The sequence below is a fragment of the Salvelinus fontinalis genome, chromosome 32, assembly GCF_029448725.1.
Source record: "Salvelinus fontinalis isolate EN_2023a chromosome 32, ASM2944872v1, whole genome shotgun sequence".
NCBI lineage: Eukaryota > Metazoa > Chordata > Actinopteri > Salmoniformes > Salmonidae > Salvelinus > Salvelinus fontinalis.
Window position 1 is genome coordinate 34,521,592 of NC_074696.1, and position 13,327 is coordinate 34,534,918.

At 42.1% G+C, this 13,327-nt stretch overlaps 1 gene segment (V, D, J or C); it reads left to right on the forward strand.

The window, feature by feature from the left end:
• The first annotated feature begins 3,795 nt into the window (after positions 1-3,795).
• Positions 3,796-6,522, forward strand: LOC129830587 (Ig kappa-b4 chain C region-like). The segment is given in 3 exon segments: positions 3,796-3,808; positions 4,220-4,339; positions 5,765-6,522. Coding segments are annotated over 3 exon segments (456 nt in total).
• The last annotated feature ends 6,805 nt before the right edge of the window (positions 6,523-13,327 follow it).

Genomic DNA, 13,327 nt, shown 5'->3' on the forward strand with positions numbered 1-13,327 from the left:
GGCAGGCTTGCAAGCCAAAGATTACCATCTCAGCCGTGAAGCACGGGAGTGGCAGCATCATGTTGTGGGGGTTCTTTGCTGCAGGAGGGACGGGTGCACTTCACAAAATAGATGGCATCATGAGGGTGGGAAAATTATGTGGATATATTGAAGCAACATCTCAAGACATCAGTCAGGAAGTTGAAGCTTGGTTGCAAATGGGTCTTCCAACTGGACAATGACCCCAGGATACATCCAAAGTTGTGGCAAAATGGCTTAAGGACAACAAAGTCAAGGTACTGGATGTCACGAACTATCACAAGGATGACGCTGGAGAGACGAAGCAGGTACGGGGAGTAACATTTAATAAATCACGGACATGGAACGAGACATAAACAGCTTAGCAAACAGAAAAACAATCATTGCAGAAGCAGGGAACAGAGCTGGGGAACTGACACATATAGGGGAGGAAATTAACAGGTAATAAGAGAGTCCAGGTGAGTCCAATAACGCTGATGCGCGTGACAAGGAAAGGCAGGTGTACGTGATGGATGGCAGGAGTGAGTGATGCAAGGCATTCTGGCGCCCTCAAGCGCCAGGGGGAGGGAAGAGCAGGAGCAGACGTGACAGTACCCCCCCACTAGGGGCGCCACCCGGCGTCCCACCTGGGCAAACCGGCCGAGACATGGGCGCTGGGCAAGCCGGTTGAGGCGTGGAAGCCCGACGAACCGGCTGGAGCGTGAGAGCCTGGCGAGCCGGCTGAGGCATGGGAGCCTGACGATCCGGCTGAGTCCAGACGCCTGTCGATCCCGCTAAGGAAACCCGATGATCCGGTGGATTGTGACGTGGGATGGGAAGCCACCGAGCCAACCGAGGCAATGAAACCTCTCGAGCCAGCCAGGGCATGAAAGCTCGACGGGCTGGCTTAGGCACCCCCGGTTCCATCGGCGGCAGAATCCACCCCCGACGTCACCGACAAAACAAACAACAAACAAACAAAAAACTCCTGGACAGGCTGAGCAGACAAGAACTGACGATCCAGCTGAGGCCCGACGTGGGATGGGCGCCATCCGAGCCAACTGGGGCAAGGAAACCTCTCGAGCCTGCTAGGGCGTGGAAGCCCGACGAGCAGGCTAGGCACCCCCGGTTCCATCGGTGGTGACCCAGAGCCGATGCCACTATACCAACCAGAACGCCAGTACTCCCCGATGCTTCGTGTGATGGCTTCTGCATTCTGTCACGAACTATCACAAGGATGACGCTGGAGAGACGAAGCAGGTACGGGGAGTAACATTTAATAAATCACGGACATGGAACGAGACATAAACAGCTTAGCAAACAGAAAAACAATCATTGCAGAAGCAGGGAACAGAGCTGGGGAACTGACACATATAGGGGAGGAAATGAACAGGTAATAAGAGAGTCCAGGTGAGTCCAATAACGCTGATGCGCGTGACAAGGAAAGGCAGGTGTACGTGATGGATGGCAGGAGTGAGTGATGCAAGGCATTCTGGCGCCCTCAAGCGCCAGGGGGAGGGAAGAGCAGGAGCAGACGTGACACTGGAGTGGCCAACACAAAGCCCTGACCTCAGTCCCATAGAACATTTGTGGGCAGAACTGAAAAAGCATGTGCGAGCAAGGAGGTGTCACGATCGTCGTAATGTGGAAGAGAGGAGGACCAAGGCGCAGCGTGAAGTGAATACATACTTCTATTTATTTAAGAAGAACACTTAACCAAACTAATACAAAACAACAAAACGAACGTGACGCTATATATAATAGTGCAGACACAAGCAACTAACACATAGATAATAACCCACAACCCACAATACAAAACAGGCTACCTAAATATGGTTCCCAATCAGAGACAACGCAAAACACCTGTCTCTGATTGAGAAACATATCAGGCCAAACACATAGAAATCGACAAACCAGACATACAACATAGAATGCCCATTCAGATCACACCCTGACCAAACAAAACATAAAACATACAAAGCAAACTATGGTCAGGGCGTGACAGGAGGCCTACAAACCTGACTCAGCTACACCAGCTCTGTCAGGAGGAATGGGCCAAAATTCACTCAACTTATTGTGGGAAGCTTGTGGAAGGATTCCCGAAGCGTTTGACCCAAGTTATACAATTTAAAGGCAATGCTACCAAATACTAATTGAGTGTTTGGAAACGTCTGACCCACTGGGAATGTGAATAAAAGCTCAAATAAATAATTCTCTCTACTATTACTCTGACATTTCACATTCTTAAAATAAAGTGGTGATCCCAACTGACCGAAGACAGGGAATTTTTACTAGGATTAAATATCAGGAATTGTGAAAAACTGAGTTTAAATGTATTTGGCTAAGGTTTATGTAAACTTCAACTGTATGTATTGCTGTTCCAGTAGCAGCTGGAGGAGAGCAGCAGCAGCAGCACAGACTGAAGAGAGACGTGTTATTGACATGTTATTGCTAGTGTTTCCCAGCATCACCAGAGCGGGCCCTCCTCCACAGAGGAACACTATTGTCTCCATGACCATCACCACCAAGAGATGACGTCATTCTCTATGGACTTAACATCATCTCTGACTCAACATTCTCAGGTTCATCATTTGAACGAGAAAGAACATTTATAGTGAAGCTAAATGTTAGTTGTATTTGGTGTAAGGGGGTTCTTGCAGGTTTGCTGCAGATCAATAGATATCATGTAATACTGACTACTAATGGCCCATCGTGTTTAGATGACTGTGTGTGAGGAGGCTTGAGTTTATAATGGGAGCACTAGTTGCACTGTCTGTCTATAGTCTTTTCACTGTATATTTACTGTACAAGATGGAGACCACAGTTGTGCTGTATCATACTATAGTGGGGCAATATCTGATACAATACTCCTGTGGTCACAGTGTATAATGAATTGTAGCTTCACACTGGGCACAGACAACAGTTCAACGTCTAGTTTTGATTTAGATTTGGTTCAGTTGTCAACTAACCGTGAATTCAACGTGAAATCAACAACAAATGTTACCATGTCATTGTATTTAGGTTAAAAGTTGGGTAAAAAAAGACATAATGCCCTCACGCCGATGACTTTTTGCAAATCCAATTGGTTTTCCATGTTGATTCAACTTCATCACAAAGATTTGTTTGGTTTAATTGATGTGGAAACAGCGTTGATTCAACCAGTTTCTGCCCAGTGGGTTGAGTGTTTGTACAGTAGAACTCAGTGACGCATGTCATTGTCTTCGCCCTCAGCACCTGCAGTAAGTCCCAGCTACAGCAGTGGACTCTGACTGAGGGAGGTTTTTGTGCGGCTCTAAATCACTGTGTGAACACAGGACCACTGTGGCGACTCTGACAGTAGTAAACTCCTGTATCCTCAGCCTGGACTTTACTGATGGTCAGAGTGAAGTCAACACCATTTCCTCTCCCACTGCCACTGAACCTGGTGGAAACTCCTGTGAACCTGTCTGATGTGAGATAGATCAGGAGTTTAGGAGCTTCTCCAGACGTCTGATGGTACCAGGCCAGGTAATACTGTGAGCCAGAGTACTGAGTAACTTTACTACTGGCGCTACAGTCAATAGAGACAGTTTGACCCGGCTGGACTGATTGAGCTGCAGACTGGGTCAATACATACTGGCCCCAAGACCCTGCAGAGAGAAAGAAGGAAAATATCACATTTAGGAAGGTCAAATATTTGGAAGATTATAACCGTAATTCCTCATTTACAACATGATGCTTGCATTCTGAAAATGTTCAAAATCTCTCCCACCTTGTGCGTAACAGACCAGAGTCCAGATGAAGATGGTGATGAAAGTCATGGTTGCCGTGGGTTCTGTTCAAATGAAATACAGCTCTCACATGAAGTGTTCAACTCACAGGGCTATAAACACTGCCAGAGCACTGAAGCATGTGATGCCAATGCAAAGTGTCTCTCTATGGAAATGTTCCTCCTGGCAAATCACTGCACTGTCATTGAGAAAAGTTCTGAAATCCTCCTCCATGTGTTGTCTGAAAGTCATTACAAAAAAGTATTTTTACTGACACATTCCATCATTGATGTATCAAGCTCTTTTCATGATTACTTGTTACAATATGATTAAATATTATCAACATAGTGCACAGCAGTTTTCATACTGTTGAAGTTTATTGGGGAACGGGGAACGTGAATGTGTCCAATCTCCTGGAGTTCCAGACTGTACCAGTAGGGGGCATCAGTGGCAAAGTAAGATTCATTGATCAGGTCCATGTTGTGTTAAAATCGTTCCCCTCTGTGTCTGTCTGGAGGTTTTTGTACTGCGAGTCAATCAGACTCTATCACTGTGGTTGACTTTTGGTGGAGGGACCAAACTGAGTGTTGGTAGTAAGTATTCCATTTTCGATCTTGCCCTCTATCAAAATCCCAATTCATTTTCTTAACACTTACAACTACCTTAAATTGAAAGTGGAAATATGTATTTATTTTTGAAGAATTTGTGTTGTATTTATTAACCTTAGAAGAAAATTTAGTTAAATTAAAATACCATTTCAAGATGATATATAAAACAAGGTGCTTATAAAGTGTTTATTAGTTTCGAACAATAGTGGTATTGTTGAAATCTGAGAGTGGTTTGGATAAATGTAGGTTTACAAAGAGCGAGAGCCGTGTCTCTATAGTTTCAAAGGTTTTTGTATGGCCGTTGCATGAGTTTGTATCACTGTGGTACACTTTTGGTGGAGGCACTAGACTGGATGTTGGAAGTAAGTTCATCTACATCTAATTTCTTTTTCCCCCTTAGTTGTACTATCTATTTGCTATATTGCTATCTTATTTGACATTTTATTTGATGTTTGCTATCTTTTGCAAAGTGCTGTTATCTTACAAAGTTCTGCTGTTCATAATAATATACTTTTGGTTACACCAGGGCTCACCAACCATGTTCCTGGAGAGCTACCCTCCTGTAAGTTTTCACTCCAACCCAAGTTGTAATTAACCTGATTCAGCTTATCAACCAGGTAATTATTAGAATCAGGTGAACTATATTAGGGTTGGAGTGAAAACCTACAGGACAGTAGCTCTACCGGAACAGGGTTGGAGTGAAAACCTACAGGACAGTAGCTCTACAGGAACAGGGTTGGAGTGAAAATCTACAGGACAGTAGCTCTACAGGAACAGGGTTGGAGTGAAAACCTACAGGACAGTAGCTCTACAGGAACAGGGTTGGAGATCCATGCTCTTACACTATGCTTGCTTGTTTTGTCACATAAACTGAAGCTAGGTGAACTATTAGAATTTTAGCAACCAGGAAATGGTGGAGTGATTTCTGCATAATGCATCTTTAAATGTAATACTATTTTGCCATGGTTACGGTCAACTGGAATTTACTTCCTCAGCATTATTTTAGACATCATCATTTAAGAATTGGTCATACGTTCTGTGGAATTTTCTTTAAAATAATAATAATAATGAATAATGAAATGCAGTTTGATTCCTAGTATTTTATCCCATTACAAAAAGGGAGAGGAGTGCTGAAATATTTTCATTTTAAAAAAAGTTTAAGTTTTGAAGATAATTTAATGTATTTTCAGTAATCTCATATAGTTATAATATGCTTCAGTAGCTACTCAGAGGGAAGTGAAAGAGTGACAGAAAGACTGAGAAGCTGTGTGTTTGAGGGACAGAAACCTACTGAAAAAAAAACCATCTTATTTTAAAGCTAAGATGTAAAACTGCTGCATCATTATTGTCATATCAGTCTGGTGATTGATTGACAGCTCCCCTCTCTCTAACTTCCCACCTGTTTGCTAGGTGACGTTCGTCCCACCATGACAGTCCTGCCCCCCTCCAGTGTGGAGCTGCAGCAGGGGAAGGCCACTCTCATGTGCCTGGCAAACAAGGGCTTCCCCACAGACTGGAAGCTGAGCTGGAAGGTGGATGGGAGCAGTAGCAGCACCTGGGAGGTGACCGGGAGCCCTGGGGTCCTGGAGAAGGACGGCCACTACAGCTGGAGCAGCACCCTGACCCTCCCTGTCGACCAGTGGAGGAAGGTGGGCTCTGTGACCTGTGAGGCCACCCAGGGCTCCCAGACTCCACTCTCGGAGACACTGAGGAGAGACCAGTGTTCTGATTAATGAGCTCCTCCTCTGACTCCACTGTTTTTATTCTGTTCTACACTTTTTACTCTGTCCTCGCCGTCTTACTGATCCAGCACTACTAGCGCCACAGGAGGTTGGTGGCACCTTAAATAGGGAGGACGGGCTCATAGTTATGGCTGAAATGGAATACATGGAATGGTATCGAACTCATCAAACACATGGTTTCTATGTGATCCATACCATTCCATTCACTCCATTCCAGACATTATTATGAGCCGTCCTCCCCTCAGCAGCCTCCTGTGACTAGCACACTTCTGCTGGGCTAGACCCTGTATGGGAATCCATATCTCTCTGATTCCGATGTCATAGATCTGCTTGGCTTTCTTTATCACGTGTGTGATGCCCTTTATTGCTGTAATGCTGTTGGTTCTAACATGTTGAGATAATAAAGACATTCAGTCTTTAAAATTGTTTGCCTGGATATCATTATTTAATGAGTTTTAACATTAGACTTTGAGATCTTTGTGATTTGTTTAGTTTCATGAGGAATGGAGAGCTCTGCCAAGAAAAAGGATTTTACTATTACATTTCAGTTAAATAGCTTCGCTCAATGAATGCTTGGCTGATTGGGCCAAAGTTGGTACCAGTCAAAGGGATATCTACAGCACAGGAGGTTGGTGGCACCTTAATTTGGGAGGACTGGCTCATAGTGACGACTGGAATGGAATAAATGGAATAGTATTGAACTCACCAAACATATGGTTTCTATGTGTTTGATACCCTTCCTTTCACTCCATTTCAGCCATTATTATGAGCCGTCCTCCCCTCAGCAGCCTCCTGTGATCTACAGTGATACTAATACTGAAACCATGTACAATAAACTCACTGGTCTTCATGATATTACTAGTACTGAATCCATTAGCTATAAACTCACTGGTCTTCATGATATTACTAGTACTGAATCCATTAGCTATAAACTCACTGGTCGTCATGATATTTCTAATACTGAATCCATTAGCTATAAACTCACTGGTCTTCATGATATTACTAGTACTGAATCCATTAGCTATAAACTCACTGGTCGTCATGATATTACTAGTACTGAATCCATTAGCTATAAACTCACTGGTCGTCATGATATTTCTAATACTGAAGCCATGTGCTCTAAAATCACTGAAACTCTCTGGGGACAGGTGAACATCTGGCTATGGTGCTGCTCTATTCTGGGAGCATGGCAGTTCCCTGCCCATGCAAATCTGAGTTTCAACCCCACCACAGCTCACAATCTCTCAGCCTCAATCTTCTGGGACTGGGGCAGCTGTGTGTTTGACTAGAGAACTGAACATGGGCTGGGGAAGCAGATATTACACTGGACTTTGCATAATGTTCAAATAGGGGACTTCAATCTTAGATCTTTCATGAACTTGTATATTTAAACCAAATGTATTTGTGACAGATATGTATAATCGTGATATCAAAGTAGTACTTCTTGAATGGAATCAATATGACTGTATTCACTCTTTTGGGGTTGGAGGGGTATAGAAGTTGAGTAGGTGATGAATAGTTGGGAAGTTGGATTTGGACAGGGTCAATATTCATGCATTTGTACTGAAATGGGTGATTTTCATAATATGAAGTTAAATCAAAACTTTCAACAAACATCTTGACATTTTCTGAATGTTGTTCAACATTTCCTGTAAAATCAATCATTTCTTACATCTCTGTTTCCTTAGTGGTCCCAGTGTGTTCACACAAATTTCAACTTTTGCAGAATACATTGAGAGATATGTACAGTAACATAGTCCATAGACAAGTCTAACCAATTCCATTGTCGTATTGTAGTGTCATATTTTGATGAAATGGTGTTTTGAATACTTTAGAATACAGGAGACTCCGTAGCTCTGCAGCTGTCTAGTCAGAGCAGTTCCTCTATAGCTGAGGGAGGATTTTGTACGATGCTCTGACACAGTGAAACCCGTTGTACATCTGCTGACAGTAGTAATCTCCAGCATCTTCAGCCTGGACTCCACTGACAGTCAGAGTGTAGTGAGAAGCAGATACACTCCCACTGAAACTCTGTCGCCCTCCTCTGACCACAGTGTGTTATGACAGTTTGGGTGATAAAGTGGGTGTTTCACTTTATGGTGTTTTTCAATCATGTATTTGGTACAGTTTCACAAATCTAAGCATAAAAACCAAAACAGATCATCAAAATGGCTCATGTTTCAAAACTCTAAGCACATTTCCAACTGACTGAGTACAACAAACAAAGTCACATATCACTTTTTCAATTTGGATGCATATCTAATCGAATTATCTTTTCTTTTTTTTATTTCACCTCTATTTAACCAGCTAAGCTAGTTGAGAACACGTTCTCATTTACAACTGCGACCTGGCCAAGATAAAGCAAAGCAGTGCGACAAAAACAACAACACAGGGTTACACATGGAATAAACAAGCGCACAGTCAATAACACAATAGAAAAAAAGAACGTCTATATACAGTGTGTGCAAATGGCGTGAAGAGGTAAGGCAATAAATAGGCCATAGTAGCAAAGTAATTACAATTTAGCAGATTAACACTGGAGTGATAGATGAGCAGATGATGATGTGCAAGTAGTGAAACTGGTGTGCAAAAGAGCAGAAAAGTGAATAAAAACAATATGGGGATGAGGTAGGTAGATTGGGTGGGCTATTTACAGATGGACTATGTACAGCTGCAGTGATCGGTTAGATGCTCTGATGATAGCTGATGTTTAAAGTTAGTGAGGGAAATGTAAGTCTCCAACTTCAGCGATTTTTGCAATTCGTTCCAGTCACTGGCAGAAGAGAACTGGAAGGAAAGGCAGCTAAAGTAGGTGTTGGCTTTGGGGATGACCAGTGAGATATACCTGCTGGAGCACGTGCTACGGGTGGGTGTTGTTATCGTGACCAGTGAGCTGAGATAAGGAGCTTTACCTAGCATAGACTTATAGATGACCTGGAGCCAGTGGGTCTGGCTACGAATATGTAGCGAGGGCCAGCCGATTAGAGCATACAGGTCACAATGGTGGGTGGTATAAGGGGCTTTGGTAACAAAACGGGTGGCACTGTGATAGACTGCATCCAGTTTGCTGAGTATAGTATTGTAAGCTATTTTGTAGATGACAGCGCCGAAGTCGAAGATCAGTAGGATAGTCAGTTTTACTAGGGTAAGTTTGGCGACGTGAGTGAAGGAGGTATTGTTACGAAATAGAAAGCCGATTCTAGATTTGATTTTGGATTGGAGATGTTTGATATGAGTCTGGAAGGAGAGTTTACAGTCTAGCCAGACACCTAGGTATTTGTAGTTGTCCACGTTTTCTAGGTCAGAACCGTCCAGAGTAGTGATGCTAGTCGTGCGGGCGGATGCGGGCAGCGAACAGTTTAAAAGCATGCATTTGGTTTTACTAGCTTTAAAGAGCAATTGGAGGCCATGGAAGGAGTGTTGTATGGCATTGAAGCTCGTTTGGAGGTTAGTTAACACAGTGTCCTAAGAAGGGCCAGATGTATACAGAATGATGTCGTCTGCGTAGAGGTGGATCAGGGAATCACCCGCAGAAAGAGCGACATCGTTGATATATACAGAGAAAAGAATTGGCCCGAGAATTGAACCCTGTGGTACCCCCATAGAGACTGCCAGAGGTCCGGACAACAGGCCCTCTGATTTGACACACTGAACTCTGACTGCGAAGTAGTTGGTGAACCAGGCGAGGCAGTCATTTGAGAAACCAAGGCGATTGAGTCTGCCGATAAGAATACGGTGATTGACAGAGTCGAAAGCCTTGGCCAGGTCGATGAAGACGGCTGCAGAGTACTGTCTTTTATCGATGGCGGTTATGATATCGTTTAGCACCTTGAGAATGGCTGGGGTGCACCCATGACCAGCTCGGAAATCGGATTGTACAACGGAGAAGGTACGGTGGGATTCTAAATGGTTGGTGATCTGTTTGTTAACTTCTGCTTTCGAAGTCTATAGAAAGGCAGTGCAGGATGGATATAGGTCTATAACAGTTTGGGTCTAGAGTGTCATCCCCTTTGATGAGGGGGATGACCGCGGCAGCATTCCAATCTTTAGGGATCTCGGACGATACGAAAGAGAGGTTGAACAGACTGGTAATAGCGGTTGCAACAATTGCTGCGGATAATTTTAAAAAGAGAGGGTCCAGATTGTCTAGCCCAGCTGATTTGTATCTGCTGTTCAAAATGAAATATTCACTTACTTCTGATATGATTTCCTTGTAATTTGCTAACAATGCAATTAACTATCACTTAATTAATCAAACTGCTCAAAAATGATAACTACCAAACCAAAATAATGTAGTGCCTGGTTAACGTATAACTGCTAAACACTGTACATTTCTATATTTTTACCTCGTAAATGTAGAAATTTGACATCAATTTATGTCGGAAGGTAAAACCAAACTATATATGAATGTGGCTGTAAATACTACATAATTATTCTACATCAACCATTTTCATTTGCTCAAATTACGTTGGTAACCAGTGTATAATAGCAACCTTGGGGGGTTGTGGTATATGGCCAATATACCACGGCTAAGGGCTGTATCCGGGCACTCCGAGTTGCGTCGTGCTTACGAACAGCCCTTAGCCGTGGTATATTGGCCATATACCACACACCCTCGTGCCTTATTGCTTAATTATAGTGTACAATGTACTGTTGAAATACCTGGGTTGTATATAACAATATATTCCAGTCATCAGCTGAATTTCATTGATACATTGCAAGCTGATGAATTTCAAGCAGAGAGACAGGCGATACTGTATCAGTAGAGAAGCTGATTTTGCACAATGTTGCATGGGGCAGAAATGGCATACAACATGACTCTGTAAAAAGACCACTATTGTGAACCACTAATCTAACTTTGGGTTGGGGAAGTCCTGTGGTTCGGGGGTGGAACGGGAACTGTTTGTCTTGTTCGGTCTCATCACTTGTTTTTCTGTCCATGTGTATCTGTTTTGTGTACCTCATTAAAAAGATACAACCATTTGATCACCAAAATATAATAAATGGTATTCAACGCCGTGCTACAGTTTTAAAGTAGCCAACTGCTTTACAATACTCCTACGTACAGTATGTACTGTATAAGGATAATAAAACTATAAGACTGACATACAGTGCCTTCAGGAAGTATTCATACCCCTTGAATTATGCCACATTATGTTGTGTTACAGCCTGAATTCAAAATGCATTTAAAAATAGTTTCCTCACTGACCTACACACAATACCCCATAATGACCAAGTGAAAACATGTTTTGGAAAACTTTGGCAATGTATTGAAAATGAAATATAGAAACAGCTCATTTACATAAGTTTGCCCACCCATGAGTCAATACTTTGTAGAACCACCTTTGCCAGTGATTACAGCTGTGTGTCTTTCTGGGTAAGTCTCTAAGAGCTGTCCACACTTGGATTGTGCAACATTTCCCCATTACTCTTTTGAAAATTCTTCAAGCTCTGTCAAATTGGTTGTTGATCATTGATAAATAAAAATGTTTAGGTTTTGCCATAGATTTTTTAAGTCAAAACTGTACCTCTGCCACTCCGGAACATTTACTGTCCTCTTGGTAAGCAACTCCAGTGTAGATTTGCCTCATTTTAGGTTATAGTACTGCTGAAAGGTGAATATGTTTCCCACTGTCTGGTGGAAAGCAGACTGAACCAGGTTTTCCTATAGGATTTTACCTGTGCTTGGCTCCATTCCATTTATTTTTTATCCTGAAAAACTCCCAGGTCCATAACGATTACATGCATACCCATAACATGAAGCAGTTACCACTATGTTTGAAAATGTGGAGAGTGGTACTCAGTAATGTGTTGTATTGGATTTGCCCCGAACATAACACTTCGTATTCAGGACAAAGAATTAATTGCAATTTTTTTGAAGTATTATTTTTGTGCCTTGTTGCAAACAGGATGCATGTTTTGAAATATTTGTATTCTGTACAGGCTTCCTTCTTTTTACTTTGTCAATTAGATTAGTATTGTGGAGTAACTACAATGTTGTTGATCCATTCTCCGATTTCTCCTATCACAGCCATTAAACTCTGTAACTGTTTTAAAGTCCCCATTGGCCTCATGGTGAAATTCCTTCCTCTCCGGCAACTGAGTTAGGAAGGACGCTTGTATCTTTGTAGTGACTGGGTGTATTGATGCACCATCCAAAGGGTAACTAAATAAATTCAATAGCTACATTTTGTATCCTGAACTTATTTAGGATTGCCATAACAAAAGGGTTGAATACTTATTGACTCAAGACAATTCAGCTTTCCCTTTTTATTAATTTGTAAACATTTCTTAGAACATTATTTGACTTTGACATTAAGGGAGATTGTGCGTAGGCCAGTGACACAAAATCTTATTTCATCTATTTTAAATTCAGGCTGGAAAAAAACTGTGGAAAATGTCAAGGGGTGTGAACACTTTCTGAAGGCACTGTATTTCTGAACATGCTCACAACCTGCCATTGGATTCAAATGATTTAAAACATTGTGCATGTCAAGTTATGGTCAAATACTCTGTGGAAAATTATATTTACCCTCTACTATAATTTGAAATGATATTTACCATCTACTCTTCTTTCCATTCAGCACCTCAAAAAGAATAGCAAGTTAGATTTGATTTTGCTTGAATGACTCAAGAGTGAAAGGCCTGTGAAACCCCAATGAATGCACAATCAAAGTTCTGAACATAAGATAGAGGGCATTACAAGTGTTATGAATTTCGAGATTTGTACTTAGAGTTTTGAAAATATACCACTTACATCTGAAAATGTGCAAGTTCCCCAGAACCGTATAAAAAGAAAGTTACACTCTATATACCCATTAAGTTGTTGGGAGCATTTGCAGGGTGTGTGACGCATATCTACATTTACATTTAAGTCATTTAGCAGACGCTCTTATCCAGAGCGACTTACAAGTACATACATTCATACTTTTTTTGTACTGGCCCCCCGTGGGAATCGAACACACAACCCTGGCGTTGCAAGCGCCATGCTCTACCAACTGAGCCACACGGGGCCACTAGATCTATGTAGAGTGTACTACTTTCTCTCTTTCTATTTATACAGTTAGTCAGCACCTCTACATTAAATGCTGGGTGTTCGTCAGCTCATGATTTATACCACCTGATCATAACCCCCAAAAAACTGTTTATACTTTCATAATATGTTTTAAACTACAGTATGTCAATCTCAAGCTTTTTTTCTCATTTTGAACCTCAAGGTATGTTCCTTTGG